Source organism: Alternaria dauci, chromosome 2 (genome assembly GCF_042100115.1).
Source record: "Alternaria dauci strain A2016 chromosome 2, whole genome shotgun sequence".
Lineage (NCBI taxonomy): Eukaryota > Fungi > Ascomycota > Dothideomycetes > Pleosporales > Pleosporaceae > Alternaria > Alternaria dauci.
The window spans coordinates 199,592-216,866 of NC_091273.1; the positions used below are offsets into that span (position 1 = coordinate 199,592).

The window sequence follows — 17,275 nt, forward strand, 5'->3', positions numbered from 1 at the left end:
AGTTAGTTACTTATATATCTAAGAGTCTTTTAGTAAGAGGGTAATTACCTTATTCTTTATATATCTTAAGATACTATCTTAGTTAGCTATCTTTAGTCTATTAATTTAATTATTTATTATTAGTTTTTTCCTTATTAGTAGTACTCTATAGGGGCTATTACTATTATTCTTAGCCTTATATATTATTTAGCCTATTTATATATACTCTATTATATTCTTTATCTATATAGCTATCTAAAGGATTATTATCTTAGCCTATACTCTTTATATAATATACTATCTTATACAGCGTAGCTATACTCTAGTTATAACCCTAGTGCTATTAGTAACTTAGTACCTCTATTATATCTTTCTTACTTCTTAGGGGTCTTTCTATATCCCTACTTATTTATATTCTCTAGTCTTTACACTTTTTTATTACTAAATATTCTTTAGGTTACTATATACTATTACTATTCTCTTATTATTTTTTACTTATTATATACTACATCTATTCTAATTTCCCTTACTATCTAAAACTATAAGATAGAGCGTCTTATAAAGTCTTTAGATAGATTTTACACTTAGTAAACGCTTATAGCTTTCCTAAGGTTAAAAGGTTATAAGGTCTACGTTTTAATTAGTTACTATATATAGTAGAGTATTTTATTACTAATTCTCTATTAGGAATAGGTGCTTAATACAGTAAGTAGATATAGAAATATTAAAAGGAGTATATATCTTATAGTTATTATTTTATAGCTAAACACTATTTAGCTAGTTTCTATAGGGCCTCTTTTTCCTATACTATCCCTACGTCTAATAGCTCTTTAGCTACTCGCACTTCCCCTAGTTCCTCTACTATAGTATTATATAAGGCTTTCTCTAAATAGTATCTTACTTATAGACTAGAGTCTACTAGCTACCTAATATATATTTAGCGCTAGCATTATATAAGGCTAGTTATACGTTAACTAAGCGTCTTATAAAGTTATTATCCTAAGCTAGTAATCTTATAATAGCTTATACTTAGTTATTATCTAAAAGCCTTTTAAGTAATAGAGTAATACTAATCTTATATAAAGAGTAGACCTACTTATATATAATAGAAGAGGTAGTTAAGGAGCTTAATACGCGTTATATTAATAGAGTCTTAGAGTAAGGCTCTACTAATTAAGATTAAATATAAAATATAAGAGGCTATACTTAGAGAGCTATTATATAGGTATACTATTATTTTATTTAATAGAGAAGAGAACTATAAGCTACCTTATCCTAAAGGTTAATTAGTAGTAGCTTAGATTATCTTTTAGTCTAAGGTTTAGGGGTTTAGTCTAAGTATTACTTAGATATATTAATTATAAACTATATACCTTACGTACGTAACTAAAATACTATTAAGGAATAAGTTAATTAGGCTTTAGCCTATTATAATATAAAAGATAGATAAAGAGGTATTATAGGTAAAAAGAGACTTCTAAATATACTAGGATAGTTTAGGCTTAGTTTTAAAATTTCTTAGTAATATAATATAAGAGATTACTATAGGCCCTATCCTTAGGGCCTAGGGGGGGCCTATATACCTCTATACTACTATAATAGTATTATTTAATTAATACTATATATCTTTATAACTTAGTTCTATAAGAAATTATTACTAGCTTTATATAATTTAATATATTTAATTACTTCTTAAATTATACTTATAGTAGTAGAGATATAATATATTAAAGATAGGACAACGCGTAATGTTAGGATAGTGGGGTGGCTCGTTACGCGCACGGGCACTGTACATCATCCTACTTCCATAAGCGGCAAATTCTAAAATGCCGTTGATTACGGATGACGCTCCTGATGTTCAAGGCGACAATCTTGTCTGGAGCAGTCCCGTCACCACTCATTCGACCATTCGCTCTGATTGGGCTCTGTCTTATCCAATCGAAAATGCATCCACTGGCCTCACCATCATTGTTTCGAAGGCTTTTCCAGCTTGTCTCAGACGCACTGGGTGTCGCATCCGCGATGTCGTCGCGTTTTCATCGATTAAAGCTCGTTGCGACGCTGAGCTAATGTTGTGCTGTTGGCCTACAGAAGTCGCACAAGCCTGCGGATCGAGACATGCCTGGGCGGCGTCCTGCAGACATGGGGCGCATTTGTTACATCTGCAGCTCTGCAGGTTTGCGTACGCAGTTTTGAACTATTCGCTTGCTGCCAGTGTTCCCCCATCGAAGGCGCATGTCAAAACCTTTCTTTTTAGACGATGGCATCGCCAACTTCAGTTTCTTTCTCTGCGCCGGCTGCGTCGCCTGAGGGCCTTTGCTCGCAGTGCGCGGCATTCGATCTGGACGATGCGCTGTGCTTCAAACCTGCGATACCAGTCCGATTCGTGTTGGAGATCACTCAGCTAAAGCCAAAGACTTGCTCATTCTGCAATTTCTTGTTTGGCAGCATGGGCCATCTAACGGAAGGTGGAACATACAACCTCACTGCTGTACAAACTCACGTTGCGGTTACTCCTCTTCTCAAAAAGATCCAAGCCCCAGTACTGTGTATCGAAGCCCGGCGGGAATGGCAAATCTTCAACTTCTTTGACATTCGCAGCTCCATCATGTTCGATTCCACCGGACCTATTGCTCGAAATTTGCAACCGATAACACCTATGGTCGATTATAGGGTCGTTCGTGAGTGGATTGATTCGTGTGTACAGACCCATCAATGTCACAGAGTCGATAGCGGGAAGGATTCACAACAACCAAACTACGTACGCGACCTGGAGGTTATCGACTGCGAGGATCGCTTCATCAGATACTTACCGACCACCGCGTCATACGTAACAGTGAGTTGTGTCTGGGGTAAGCCAGAAGGACAATCCGCTGACCAGGAAGCTCGCCTAGAGTCGCCAGCCCCAAATCTCTTACCACGAGACCTCCCAGCGACTATCGAAGACGCCATCAGAGTCACGCTTGCACTTAGGTACCGCTACCTTTGGATTGACAGGTACTGCTTGGATAAATCTTCAGAGAACTTCCACGTGCAGCTCAAACAGATGGATAAGATCTACGCTGGGTCGACTTTAACCATTATCGCAGCTGCCGGCTCTGATGGTTCATATGGACTACCGGGCGTCAGTCGGCAACGCATTTTGAACCAACCCTTCCACTTTGGGCAAAGGACATTGCATTCTACGCCCTTCTTCAGCAGAGAAACATTGGAGAGTACAACATGGAGTTCAAGAGGCTGGACGTACCAGGAAGGCCTACTTTCGAAGAGGCGCCTTGTTTTCACCGACACCCAGCTTTATTACGAATGTGAGGAGAGATCTCGAAGGGAGGGCTGGTTAGCTCCAGAAGACATGTTCTGGCGACGTGATGAAGAGAGCACCGGTTCTTGGTGTGACTACTTCAAGACCCCAGACCCAGGCCTCTTCCCGACCGTCAACGGGCACGTCAAAAGTGTTCTCAGTGGGATCGAAGCGTTCACAAAGCGATCGCTTACATACGAAGACGACGTGCTTAATGCATTGCTAGGGATCTTTGCATTGCTACGAAAAGACAAGGTTTTTCCCGGTGGTGGCATTCAACATATTTGGGGAATTCCGTATTTTAGTTACGATGTGAACTTTCGGGGGGAAAGAACGCCACTCGCTATATCGCTATCGAGGTTCGTGAACAACTTGAGCTGGGATGTAGACGCTCCAGTCAGACGGAGGTTCGGATTTCCTAGTTGGTCATGGACTGGATGGATTGGTCCAGTAAGATGGGCAAAGGGATTGATGCTGGTGGACAACGGCCGATACACCAGATGCCGATCTACGCCTGACGTCCCGTGTACAGTCAGTGTGGAACTCAGGAATGGGAAAATCATCGACTGGCGAATGTACCACGCCATGTACGACTTATACGACACTCCCGAGGACGCACCCAACGCGCAGCAACTAGCACAGTATATCCACATCAGCGCTTACATCACCCAGCTCGTATACTCGGACTCATCAGGTTGGTACCAACTTGAGCTTGATCGCGAAAGATCAAACACGGATTGTAGACCAGTGTATATATCTGTCAGGCCTACAGCGGAAGATCATGTCAGCTTCGGTCGAGGGTTGCACGCGATGCACTTGCCGTGGTATCTCGAATACGGCCACGATAGCGAGTTCAATGTCCTGGTGATTCGGCGTCAAGGCACACATTGGGAAAGAGTTGGCATTGGTAGTACGTCAACACCCTTAGAAGCGGCACCCGTTAAGAAGACATGGATGACGATTCGCCTCGGCTGATAAAGTTTACCTGTCTTCATGCGAGCGGGTCTACTACTTTCCGAGCTGTCCTTACTGTCACCAACCCATCGCAAGCCTTACTTTCCGTAGAAAGTACTCATACGATACTTGGTCTCACCCTCGTATTGCGCAAGATCTGTCAACGCTTGCTCGCCCTCTCGGATGATAGCCTGTCGTATTCTCTCGCTTCGCGGCTTGATGCTCACTTTGAACACCTGCGGTCGCATATTGAGGCCGTTCCTAATGAACGTCAGTACTTGTATCACAGCCACATCCCGTTTAAGACTCACGTATAGTCAAAGATATCGACGGGAATAGGCTTCCCACTCTCGTCTAGTGCCGGCTCGATCTTGAACCCCCAAACTAGTCGCGCAACTGTCAACCATGTGCCTTGTTCGGCAAGCGCCTGGCCTGAGCACACACGTCGACCCCAGCCGAACGTCATATATCCCCTCTCACCAGGGAAAGGTCGCGAGTCAGGATGATCCTTCAAGAAGCGGTTCGGGTTGAAACGGTCCGGGTCTGGAAATTCGCGGTCATTGTGGTGTATGGCCCACACGTTGCCCTGCACCCATGTCGACTGCGGGATCAAGTAACCGTTGCAGTAATCGTCCTGGACTGGGGCATGTGGTTGTCCGCCAATGATGGCAACAGATCGCCATCGAAACACTTCCTTCACAAACGCGCGCATGTAAGGCAGATTGGCGTCGTCTTCAAACGAGGGACTGCGATCCGGTCCGACAACGCGATCGAGCTCTTCCCATGCTGCCTGCATGGCTTCTGGAAACGCTCGCATTGCAAGAACAGCGGTGATGAGCGTACTACTCGAAGTATCCGATCCAGCGCCGAACAAGTTTCCGGTAAGCGCAGAGATCTCCTTTGGACTGAGACCGTACTTTTCCTGCTCTCTGAATAGCATCTTCGCATAGCAGTCATCGTGTCCCGGCTTCTCATTCGCTTCACTTGCCAAAGAGTAGAAGAAGTCATGCCCGCGATGCGACCTCTTCTTTGACCCCATACCGTGCTTCCACGGCGCATATTCAGTCGGTACGCGAGCAAGAACCGGGAAGGTTTCCATCAGCATGGGGAACGTCTTCCCTGGCACGTTCAGATCGGCCGCCCGGTGCATCAGCGCGATGACTTCGGTGATAATGGGGTCATCGTGACTCGCAACACGCCTGCCGAAGCCGATGATGGAGACCACGCTGGTCGCGTAGCGTTCAAAGTGCGCGACATAGTTTTCAGGGGTATGCAGGAGATCGAGCGCGACAACCTTGCTCTCATCGTTCTGGAAGTCGCGATACTTCTTCACTTGCTGGATGCCAACACCTTGATGCGTCATTTTGCGCAGCATCCGGAAGCGCTCACGCTGCGCTTGTGTGGTAGTGATCAGGTTTACGAGGTTGCTCTGACCAGAACCGAGTTCAGCAAATACGAGCATGCGTGGTCGTGAGCAGTATATGCCTGCTCTCTTATCAAGAAGTTCGTTCGCGGTCCACGCATCGTTGATCCATACGGTTGGGTTGCGTCCGATCCAATATGTTATCAATGGCGTATTGTATTTCTTCGACAGTTCCTCGAAGAAGATCCACGGCTTGTTATCTGGTAGCTGGAACGTGTTGCCAACGATTGGATACGGGAAAGGTCCGGGTGGCTTCTCAGTATCAGCATCATCGTCTCACATTACAGTGTGGCCTTCTTACCATCTTCGATCTCATGTACAGCATCCAGGCATAGTCTGCGAGCACCCCCAAAGCTGCGGTCGCGACGACTGCCAACGCAATGTTGCCTCCGCCAAACTTTGAGATGCCATGCTGCAAATAATGCAAAGGCAGAGCCTCGAAGACCTGTTCTATCGCCATGCTTCTCGCTGTTCACAAGGTGCGCTGCCGACGTCCGTTGGATGAAGATGTGCCGAGTTACGAGATGCGCTTCACCAACGCTTCCCCAACTCCACCTTGGCGGCTGTGAGCAGGCGTCCAATAATCTGACACTTCATGCCGAGCTTGCTAATGAAAAGGCATTGCAGCCAGCAGCATTGAGGGTAGCCATTTCAAGAGCGTTACATGCACAACCCCACATTGCGGGGGTGGGGCATGGATGCCGGGTAAACTTTGCAGCTTCATGGTCATATCGTACACCCAGGGGGTATGCAACTCTTTCCCCACTGGTGCGCATGCGCGAGAGGGTGGATCAGCGTTTGTGGGTATGGTGTTGGACGGCAAGCGAGAGACTGGCCGCAGATATTGCGCCGAGGCGCAATGCGCCGCCGGTGACTTAGCGTGTCTGTGCGCAATCCGAGCCAGTTCTCAATCCGAGCCACTTTTTACATACAAATCTCTAATATTAAAGTAGATATAACTTCTTTAATACTTAGTATTTTGACGAACTTCTAATACTAAAGTTATAGAGAAATATAAGCTCTATAAATCTCTAATCTTACTTTTTTAAATTTCTAAAATATAAGCTTTTTTTCTTAAAAAGTTAAAAAATAAGTACTTTAATAAAGTTACTTCTAGTATCTATAAGGTAAAGCTTTTATTTCTTTTTAACTTTAATATTTAAAGTTCTTAAAAATATTAAGTATTAAAAAAGTTATTTAGAAAAAACGTTTTTTTAAAATTTTAAAATCTTAAATCTTTAATAACTTTTTTAATTATTAAGATTTTTAGAATCTTTCTTAGTATTATAAATATAGAGACTTTTCTCTTTCTTAATAAAAAAAAAAGGTTTTAATTATCTTTATTATTTAAAAAGTATATTTTACTAGCGTTTTTAATAAACTAAATAACTTAGTAGTTATAGAGAAATATAAATATATTCTCCTCTTATATTATAGAGGAGGTAATTCTCTATATTATATATATATAAAGGTTTTATTTATCTCTTATAGTTACTTAGATATTTAACTTTTAAAAAGTACTTTTTTGCTATTTTTACTAGTAAAAAGTGGCTCGGATTGAGAACTGGCTCGGATTGCGCACAGACACGGTAGCGCCGAGCGCGTCATGTCGACAGCACAACCGCGCGATGCTGTTCACCAACCTGTACATCGACTCATACCCGCGGCCACAGCTTGCCGCTCACGACTCGCGCTCTGACGAACTGTCTTTCGTCCAACTCCTTCCCAAACTCCTCACGATGTAGCACCTACCCGATGCGGTGCCTACGATTACCGACGTACCAAGCCATCGCGAACGCGATACCTCCCAACCCACTGTCCCGATGTCCGACGAACCCATAGTTTACACGTCGAAGTACCCCGTTTTCTGCGGTGGCTTCCTGACATCACTTCGTACCGCCCTTCGTCTTTGCAACAAAGCCGTAACCATGGTAGCGATCGTCTGCGTGCGAGTTCCTCGCAATTTTTCAACTTCGTCGCACACCACTCCGAGAACACATCGCAATCAAGATGGAAGAGGACATATACATAGAGGAACTCATGGCTTCTATCCCTGAAGACCTTGACAGCATATCCATCAACAAATGCGTCTTCAACTTTTCGGAGAGTCTGGAGTTTCTCCCCAGTGAGCTTATTGCCATGATCGTTGAGTATCTACCCAAAGAGGACATACTCAAGCTTCGTTCGCTGGGCAACAAAAACTTATCACGAGCCACTGACCACAGCTTCGTAAGTAAACGCTATTCCAGAGGTATTTGCTACATTTCTGCGCATGGCGTCGGACCAAGCGGGGCATTTAGGATCATTTGTGCCCACGACTAACTGTTCTACACAGGCCAAAACATGCTTCTCTAGACGAAGATGCCGAACCACCACAGCAAGCGTCGCACGCCTCGAGGCCTTGTCCCGCACGCGATTCGCCAAGCATATTCGCGCACTCGAGGTGTCCATCCTTTTCCATTGCCAATCACCACGATTCGGCGGTCTACGCCTACGGACGCCCTGTTTAGCGGCTGCGCCCAATACCCAAGAGTTGGCGACGACTTTCGGGGGAATCCTCCAACGTCTGCCGAATCTCAAGAACTTTGTGCTTCGCGCTCCACCTGCTCTATCCGGCATGTCGGGCGCGGCATTGACGGACGAGCTGCCACAGCTTGGTGCTTCTGAGATGCAACCGAACTTGAGGTTCCACCCACCACACATATTCGCACTGTTCGGTCCAGAGCATCATCACGTTGTCGATACGCGGTCTATGACCACCCTTGGATATATCCTGGTCTCCAGCTTCGAGAACGCAAGACAGCGGCTAGACAGTTTCCAGGTGTTGGGATTTACGGACTCGACTTGGCAGTCGAAATTGACATCTAGCCCAGCACTCTTCCACTCAATGATAAAACTACCCGCCCTACGAAACCTCACGTTCCTGAAGCTCGAATTGGACATGATGGCCTTCGAGAATGAATCTATGACTTCTCTTGTTAAAATGATCAAAGGCAACGCGAATCTTAAAGCGCTACATCTGACTGCGGGGCCGAAGGGCTTCCAGCGCTGGTCGTCGCGCAGCGAGGACTGGGCTCCTTTGCTCCTGCTACTCGGCTCTAGCCCGCCATTCCGCCTGCGTTCACTCGAAGTCGACGGGCTCGTCACAAGCCTGACTGCACCAACGCTTGCGCGTATCGTCAACGTACACTCATCTTCGATGCGCCGCGTCGTGCTCAAACACACAAACTTCCACCACCCAAACACCCTCCGCGAATTTTTCACAGCCTGTGCGAACTCGAGCATACGCTACTACATGTCAGAGAATTTCTTGTTTCATGAAACACGTATGCTGGTCGGTGCTAGTCTGGCTTTCTCCATCATCAGGGACGATATGCATTGCAACGTGGAATGTGAGAACATTGAGCAAGCCTGTTGCTGTGATATGTTCGACACGACTTGTCTAGATTGGGTGGAGGTACGGTTCCCTACCGGAGGTGGCAGACTGTTGTACGACAACGAGCATGGGCGGTACGGAGACGGATGGATGTACAAGGCCTTTATGGGCGGTGTCACGATGGTCAAGGATGGCGCTATCATTGATTTTTGACGCACAATTGGTGCGAAGGGGCAGCATTCGGTGCATCTGATTTACGTAAGGAAAATGAAAAAAAAGTGAGTGGAATCTTCATGTGGTACCGGAGGAATTCTCTACTGCCATCCCCACGCCGGATTACCAGATACCTTGAGGGCATTTACAGCGAAGATAGAATCCTAGATGTCGAGTATCTTGGGGCAATGTTGCGGCCTGAAAATAATGCATAAGCCTCACTCCAAGAAGACTGTTTTGTTTGTGATGGTCGGGGTTGCTATGCACGCATGAGCTATCGCATGAATTTCACGGCGCATTTCTCCGCTGCGTTGTTCAGCGCATCTCCATGAATCAGCCTACTCTAATCTGGCCTAACAGTATCCTCGAACTTGGCGTCAGGATCCGCCAGCAGCGACTCCAACCCATTGCCGTTCCAGTACTCCCAGAAGCGACTGTATTGGTCGACGAACTCGATCAAAACCTCAGTGGTAAGTGCTTCGGGTCGGAGCATAACGAGAGCGAGTGTAAATCGATCTAGCCCTTCGAACCACAGTATCAATGGGCATACAGCAGGCGGTATTTGCTAAGAAATTGATGATCATTGCATTAATCTCATCAAGCGTGCATCGCATGACAATCATATACGGTTCTCAAGTCCAATGCGCTTCAGAACTTCCAAGACCATCCATCGTGGTTCAAAGGCTCCATCGCAGGATGTGCAGCCTCCGCTTTCGCATACTCTTCGTTAATCACCTTTCTCTTTGCCTCACTACGAACCTTCAACATGACAGGCATATGCTCACCCGGATTTCCAGGCATATCTCCAGGGTAGTCAAGTGGGTCAAGTGGCAACTCGACGTTTGGCGCTGGCACAATCTCAAACGCCCACACTAGACGCATGATCGCAATCGCTAGGGAGCGCTCGGCGACATGATACCCGGGACAAATGCGTCGCCCGGATCCGAAAGCAAAATGATCGCGGTCTTTGACGTCTGTGGAGTTCTTGCTCTGCTCGCTGTTCGTCAAATCTCCCTCGTATCGTTCAGGCCAGAAGCGATCTGGCCCGACATGCCGGTTCGGGTCATGCCCGATGGCCCACGCGTTGAGTTGAATACGAGAGCCGGCAGGCAGACGGACGCCTTTGTAGTTCAGCTCCTTGGTAGTCATGTGCGGATGGCCGAGCGCAACAGGTGGGTGCCAACGCCAGAGTTCCTTCATCAGGTAGCGGACGTACGGTATTGACTCGAGGTCTTCGTACATTGGTAGACGATCTGCAACTCCAACGACAGCTTCGATCTGTTTGAGCGCTTTGGCCTGAACATGTGGAAACCGCATCATGGCCTCAAGAAACGACCATGATGACATCTTTGAAGTGTCTGCGGCGCCGATGATGAGCATGAAGGCCAGGTAGGCGGCCTCGGAACGGTCTTCGAATCCCATGTTCTTCTCATCCTGCAGTACACGAGCTAAGAAAGAGTCGTTCACTGTGCCCGCTTTGATAGCCTTCTCCACTCGCTGCAGGCGCTCAATGGACCACTTCATGTTGTCTTGGAATAGCGCTTTTGCTTTCCTCTCCCAGGGCTTGAGGGCAATGGGCAATTTGTCCAAGATTGGCAATATGTCGACAAGGTGGGATCCAGGGAGTGTTCCTAAGATCTGTTCCAGCCCGCTCTTGAAAATATATTCTATCACTGGGTCTTTCTCGTCTGGAATATCCATGCCAAATGTTTGACTGGCGAATGCGCTGTACGTGTACCTGCCGATCTCGTTGAACAGCCCAACGCTGTTACCAGCTAGCTTATCGTCACCAGCGACTTGCTTCAGGAACTTCGCGGTCTCAAAATGCAGATAGTCGATACCAGCATCGGCGCGTGTGACGCTAGTCATGCCTTGCAGGATAACTTTCCTCTGGTGTTTCCATCGTGGATGGCTGGCGTTCAATAGCAGCACGTTTTCTTGGTTGCATATCTGTTCATTGCTAACGATCCAACGTGGGCGCTCCGATGTCGCGGCAGATGCTTTATCGAAGACGGCCTTGACGGCTTCGTCGCTGTTGATGAAGTATTGGATAAAAGGTCCAACTTGCACGCGAACGATCTCGCCATGGTCGCGAGCGTACTGGCCGAAAAGCAGGTGCAAAGAACCTGTCTTCCCGAATCGGATAACATCGGTCGCGTTTCCCAGCAGCGGCAGGCCTGGTGGTTTCGGAGGCAATGGCAACTTTCCCCTTTCTTGGAGCCGATGACGCAGCCATGATAGAAGATAGACGACCGGAACTGTCAACAATGCTAATAATGGAATCGGTAAGAAGGCCATGCTGTTACGCCCACTGTATGCATAGCTTCCATCTCACGGCCGTGGCTTCTTTAAATTAGACTGGCTGGTGCGACGTTGTACGAACGAGAGCGGACCTAGTTCTACCACCTGAAGAATTTCGGACATCGCATCAGATAGAGAGATCGTACGAGCAAGAGCTGTGAAGGTAGCAAGCGGAGAAGAATGCGGAATGTGGAGTGAAGTGCGGGGTCGGGAACTTCAGCACCGGTCGCTCCCGATCCGTTGCCATCTTCACTTGGTCTTCCGACAACCATAACCCATCACCCTACCCGAACCTACTGAGCGCTCGTAAGCTGGAATATATCCGAAGAGATGGCTACCGAAGATATTGTCACACCAGGAGCGGCCGCTAACGACAATCCGCATGATGCGTTGGTCTCGCCTCAAGCGCTAGCTCCAACTCGGCGGAAACGTGTATCACTCGCGTGTCGAAGTTGTAGGTCTAGAAAGACAAAGGTAAGCTTTGCTGTTTCAGGAGCCTCGCAACTCTTAGACTAGTATATTTCGATACCGCTTATTGACCTATGACGTTATCAGTGTGATGGCATTCAACCTGCTTGCTCGACGTGTCAGCACCTCGGCATCGACTGTGTGTATGCGAAAGCCCCTCGAGAGACTGGTTCTAAGAGAGCTCCTGGGTATGTGTTGAGACCTTGGCTTGAGTCGAAGCTGATAGCGATAGTCGAGCTCAGTCGATGCACAAAGTCAGAAGACTAAACCATCAGTTTCATGCGATAACCGAAAATTCGGCAATGACCCGCCCTGATGATACTGTGGATGCTGCGATCCGGCGCTCTGATGTTACGGATCGCTTGAATGCCCATGCTGAAGCAGAACAAGCTGACGACAGTGATTCTAACACGACTGGTGATATCTCAGAACAGGAAGCTAGTGAGGAAGTGCATGCAGCAAAGGTATTTCAGGATCAGCACGCATCCGAGTTCGGATACTTTGGTAAGTGATAAGCTATCACTATGTGAGCTCGTTTTTGATGAGAATAGGATTGTCTTCGAATCATGCATTCTTTCGATCGATATCACGTTGTTTCCTACGCTTCTTGCGTGGTGTGCCGCCACAGCATGGTCAAACCCAGCCTTTGACGACCGAAGACTGGAGCGAGGCAGACACATCGAGAGCGCACCAGATGGGTAGCAGCCCCCAGTGTAACCCTGCGGCAACGCTCCCAGCCATTTCAGAGTCCTTCTCAATGCTTGACCGCTTCGTAGCAACTAGTGCAGATGTCTTCCCTTTCGTTAGTAAAGCGGCTTTGACAACGACTCTTAAGGAACTAGCCTTTGCGCCTCGTCAATCGATATCGAAGACGAAGCGAGCACTTGTCAATATAATGTTTGCGTATTCGTGTTTGGCAATTGGAAATCTCCAGTGTGACATGTATTTCCAGCGGACTGTACGGTGTTTGACCCCCGAAACTCTCCGCAGTGCTAGCCTGGAACTTAGTGAGTTATTACTTTTTTACCTTTTCACCAAGTACTAACGAGACTCTCAGTTCAAGCACTATTGCTCTTGACGAGCTACCAACAGCAACAGCAGATGCCTGTTAGCAGTGCGACGTATCATGCTTTGACGGTGAAAGCCGCATTTCAGCTCGGTTTGCAGTGTCCCTCCAGCTACAAAGAGCTTTCGCCATCAGATTCTGAGTTCAGGAAGAGGACATGGTACAGTCTGATCAACCAGGATAGGTATTCTTGCCACGATCCCCTCTTCGCCAACTACAAGCTAAGCTAATTAGGATACTTTGCATGTGCCTGGGTAGACCGTGTCTTATTCCACCACAACATATACGAACGCCTGGATTAGAGGATCCCAGACATACTCACCATTTGTCATCTATCGCGTACGAATATGAAGTGGAAAGTCTTCTCCAGCACAAGTATCAAACGTAAGACTCATTTATCAGTCCAGCGAATATCGAACCAACCGATGTCAAGCGAGCTATATTGCATTATTGCAGCCATGCTCAGCGACATGTACCAAGACAACATTGGAAGAGAGATATCTTTGAGCACATGGTCTTTGCTTGCACTGAGATTGCAGCTGTACCAGCGATTCGAGGAGTGGCGCCAACATCTCGATCCTCGTCTGAGGCTCATCACGCCACAAGAAATTGGTACTGCTCTTACATCCCGGGTCAAAGAGGGTCGATTCAGGATCTCTCTAACAATGCACTACTATCGCGCTTTAATCCTGCTCAACGGACCAGTATTAAACAGTTGCTGGACATTGTTGTCAGCTCCTCCAGCCTAGATGATGCTGTCGAATCTCTGTTCGAGCAATGCGTGCCGACCATCAAGAGCGATTTTGTTGTACTTGAAAGTTTGAATCATCTCCTTTGCATAATCTCACAAGCTGAGAACTTCATGGACCACAACAACGTTAGGTGGATCTCCAACCACGCCTGTAAGCATCAGTCTTATGCAGCGATCAGCTGTTGTTTAACTAACGACAAGCAGGTTCAATACTAGCCATGCATCTTTTCTGTCTTGCATTCCTTTACCACATCCATCCTGAACTTGAGATGAAGACTGTCGCTCCGGGATCCAAGATCAAAAGTCTCTTGTGACAATGCCTTGATAATATGAGAGTACTACAAGGAACGAGCACATTGTTTCGGAAAGCCCGTGAGGCTATCGAACACTTCGCGCAGAAGCTAAACTCAATTTGTGAGTCATTCGGCTCGACCGAAGTTCCATCTAGTGCGCGTTTGCTAACAATATGTCAAGCAGGTGTTGGAGAGCTGTCCACGCCTGGCACTTCCGCCTCTGACATTGGGTCGTTCTGCAATCCTGCTCCTAGGCAGTTCGACTTCAGCATGAATAACGACTTCTTTGGACAGAATCAGTTCGACTTTCTACTGAGAGACGGGTTTTATATCTGATCTCACGATGTTTAGATATCAGCCAATGGTTATCACTGAAGCGACAAAGTGTTTATTGTTCGATCTCAATCTAATGCGGATACTGAAGTTCTTACGATGCACAAAGAAGGCACTCTTCAAGTACATTGGTCCCTGGCTTTCATCTAACTCAATCTATGTGCACAAGTATTAGTGACATTTTGAGAAGGTGTGTCTGCAATGCTTACCTCGAACTTCCTCAGGAAGCTGGGAACGATCTTGTATGTTTCCAAGAGGCTGATGTTTCTCCCGATGCATGTTCTTGATCCTGCTCCGAAATGAAACATGCTGAATTTCATCTTCGCTATTTTCGCAGGATCCGCACCTTCTTGCTCAAGCCATCGCTCGGGTCGGAAGACATCCGCGTCTTCGCCGAACGTCTCCTTGTCCTGATGCACGACCCATGCATTACAGCCAACCACAACTTCCCCTGGCACGAAATTTCCCTCTATGGTGGCGCCCTATGGTGGTGTAACGCGTTCAAGAAGCAGTCCTACGGCAGGGTGCATCCGGAAAGACTCGTTGATCATAGCATCGAGGTAGACGAGCTTCTTCGCAGCGGAGAATGGAACAACATCCTTTGCATCCGCACTCTCTTGAGCTGATTCAAAAGCACCTGAGGCCTCTGCGGCATCGATTTCCTCCATCAATTTCTTGTACACGCGTGGATTTCTCAAGAGATAGTAGAAAACACCGGACAGACTGATCGCAGTGCTGTCAGAACCGGCAATGATCAAGGAGGCGCACATAGCGGTGATGCGATCATCAGTCATAAACTCTGGGTCCTTGTCCTGGGACTGCAAGAACCGTTGAAGAAATGTGACACCTGTCTTGCTAGAGGAGCCCTTTTCTGGGCTTTGTTGTGAGTTGGCCGATGCTTCTGCTTGCCTTGCCAAAGCAAACTCAATAATCGCCGCGTTGGGGCTAACCGGCCAAAGGCCTCTACTCTCGAGGAATAATTTGACCGGATTCTTGACAAGGAGACGGTCCCACCAGGGGTTCTGGCCGACGACAGTGCCATAGTCTTGGAATGAATCGACCGTGGCAATAATGTCTGCGACGTCTTTGTTCTCTTGGACACCACCAAGTCGCTTGGACCAGGTGATTTCTCCAATGACATCGAATGCGAAGTACTGAATCCACGTAGACAATTGACAGATGCCCTGCCCTTTGACGAACAGCTCATCTGTGCGCCTTAGCCAATAAGATGAACAGCTGTTCACAAGTGGCTCGAAATCCATCAGTGTCGATAACGCGAAGGCATGGTTGACAGAGCGTCTCAGTCGAGCGTGATAGGTTTCCGATCTTGTCGAGAAGCTGAAAAGGGCATGTATTAGCATCTATAGCCTCCCGAATATGAGGACAGATTGGACTCACAGGTTGTAGACTATGTTGCCTTTCTTCGAGACAGCAAAAACATCGTAATATCCACTCTGTCGATGATCAGTCTCATCCACCGCGGCTATTGGTGTCATGAGAACTAAACTTCGTATATCCCTTGTTCAATCCGTAAATGCCCTGGATAGCAGATGGCTTGCCAAATGACAAAACGTTGGGCCCTACTCGGACAACGTCGCCATACCTAGAATGCAAACTGGGATATGTAACGTTTGTCTGTCGCTTATATGCATCTATCGCACGCCAGATATTCGTTAATGATGCCAAGAAGGGTCCAGGATATTTGTTGAGGCCTTTTTGGAATCTTTGCGCAACCAGGTAAGAAAAGAACAAAGCGACAAAAACAGCATAAGTGGCCCACATCTTGACAAGAACCAATGTTTCGATGCGGTGACGGGGATGCACAGACAGCAAATTCGTATTGACATCTACAATATATTCAGGAGAATATACAGAGACTACATACAAGTATCCGTATGTTGTGACTGAGCAGAGCTGGCCATCATGTTCCGGCAGGAGTACTTATAAGCCCATACACCTCAGAAGCTGTCCACCCCCCAAGGTCACTTCACCAAACTCCATATTAGCAGCAACCTCAACTCGTACCACTTCATCATGTCTACAGTTGATCGTCACACCTTGCCAGAAGGCTCTCGACCTTCCGACGCCATCCGTAACAATGGACCTGATGACCTGGCGTTGCAGCGCTGGAAACTACGCGAGCTGGCGGAAGGATGGCCCATGTACTGCGACGCATGCGAGTGGGAGAACTTCAACTCCATATTCCACGAAGACGCGCACATGTACACCACATGGAGCGGCCGCGTCCGCTACAAAAAGTTTTTCGAAATCTCCAAAGCAGGTATGGACAAAGGCGCCTTCATCATGCATAGATGCGTCGGAGCTAGTACTGACATCCGACCGGACGGTACTCGGGCTGTGACGAAGCTCAAGTCGACCATCACCCAGCGCTTCACTGTTGACGGCTGTGAAGTCGACGTGGAGTGCGATTGTCGCTTCTGTTACCTGTGGGAGAGGACCGACACTGGCGACTGGAAGGCTAGGCTTGTAAGGCACTGGTACGAGAAGGACAAGATGATCCCGGTAAACCCGAACAAAGTCCCTGTTTTGGATGAAGCAAGATTAGCGACTTATTCATCCGGATACAAAATGCTTGCCTATGGCCAGGAAGAGACGATGGAGGGGATCAAAGTTCTCCACGGCATGCCAGGACATCGCCGTGAAGATGCGGGGACGCCGTCTCGTGAGGCGCACGACAAGTTGTATCTCCAGTGCAAGAAGTGGCTGGACGGAGCACCCATTCGAGCGGAGGACTTCTAGATCGCTTCCACAAACATTGATTTACATAAATGTAGTTGTAGCTCAGCTTGCTATTTT

General features: G+C 47.3%; 7 protein-coding genes across 7 annotated transcripts; 4 read left to right on the forward strand and 3 right to left on the reverse strand.

Moving 5' to 3' along the window:
* Positions 1-4,332: 4,332 nt before the first annotated feature.
* Positions 4,333-6,117, reverse strand: ACET3X_002156 (uncharacterized protein; the record flags this gene model as incomplete). Its single annotated transcript, XM_069449266.1, has 3 exons — positions 4,333-4,495; positions 4,546-5,909; positions 5,959-6,117. The coding sequence occupies 3 exons, from the start codon at positions 6,115-6,117 to the stop codon at positions 4,333-4,335; spliced, it is 1,686 nt and encodes a 561-aa protein (XP_069308703.1).
* Positions 6,118-7,667: 1,550 nt separating this feature from the next.
* On the forward strand, positions 7,668-8,012 carry ACET3X_002157 (uncharacterized protein; the record flags this gene model as incomplete). The annotated part of the gene is made up of 2 exons (XM_069449276.1): positions 7,668-7,908; positions 7,993-8,012. 2 exons carry the CDS (start codon positions 7,668-7,670, stop codon positions 8,010-8,012), a joined length of 261 nt encoding a protein of 86 aa, XP_069308704.1.
* A 262-nt stretch (positions 8,013-8,274) lies between these two features.
* Positions 8,275-9,246, forward strand: ACET3X_002158 (uncharacterized protein; the record flags this gene model as incomplete). The annotated part of the gene is made up of 1 exon (XM_069449287.1): positions 8,275-9,246. The coding sequence occupies one exon, from the start codon at positions 8,275-8,277 to the stop codon at positions 9,244-9,246; it is 972 nt and encodes a 323-aa protein (XP_069308705.1).
* Positions 9,247-9,894: 648 nt separating this feature from the next.
* On the reverse strand, positions 9,895-11,544 carry ACET3X_002159 (uncharacterized protein; the record flags this gene model as incomplete). The annotated part of the gene is made up of 1 exon (XM_069449298.1): positions 9,895-11,544. One exon carries the CDS (start codon positions 11,542-11,544, stop codon positions 9,895-9,897), a length of 1,650 nt encoding a protein of 549 aa, XP_069308706.1.
* Positions 11,545-11,828: 284 nt separating this feature from the next.
* Positions 11,829-14,554, forward strand: ACET3X_002160 (uncharacterized protein). The gene is made up of 8 exons (XM_069449309.1): positions 11,829-12,021; positions 12,103-12,203; positions 12,248-12,519; positions 12,567-13,022; positions 13,073-13,265; positions 13,316-13,983; positions 14,037-14,246; positions 14,307-14,554. Exons 1-6 carry the CDS (start codon positions 11,878-11,880, stop codon positions 13,467-13,469), a joined length of 1,320 nt encoding a protein of 439 aa, XP_069308707.1. The 5' UTR covers positions 11,829-11,877; the 3' UTR covers positions 13,470-13,983; positions 14,037-14,246; positions 14,307-14,554.
* A 386-nt stretch (positions 14,555-14,940) lies between these two features.
* ACET3X_002161 (uncharacterized protein) lies at positions 14,941-15,720 on the reverse strand (the record flags this gene model as incomplete). The annotated part of the gene is made up of 1 exon (XM_069449320.1): positions 14,941-15,720. One exon carries the CDS (start codon positions 15,718-15,720, stop codon positions 14,941-14,943), a length of 780 nt encoding a protein of 259 aa, XP_069308708.1.
* Positions 15,721-16,492: 772 nt separating this feature from the next.
* ACET3X_002162 (uncharacterized protein) lies at positions 16,493-17,218 on the forward strand (the record flags this gene model as incomplete). The annotated part of the gene is made up of 1 exon (XM_069449331.1): positions 16,493-17,218. The coding sequence occupies one exon, from the start codon at positions 16,493-16,495 to the stop codon at positions 17,216-17,218; it is 726 nt and encodes a 241-aa protein (XP_069308709.1).
* Positions 17,219-17,275: the final 57 nt, after the last annotated feature.

Coding starts and splice junctions, on each gene's coding strand:
- ACET3X_002160 (XM_069449309.1), top strand. CDS start 11,878: ATGGCTACCGAAGATATTGTCACACCAGGAGCGGCCGCTAACGACAAT. Junction 12,204..12,247: donor GGTTCTAAGAGAGCTCCTGG/GTATGTGTTGAG, acceptor TGATAGCGATAG/TCGAGCTCAGTCGATGCACA. Junction 13,023..13,072: donor CAGTGCTAGCCTGGAACTTA/GTGAGTTATTAC, acceptor CGAGACTCTCAG/TTCAAGCACTATTGCTCTTG.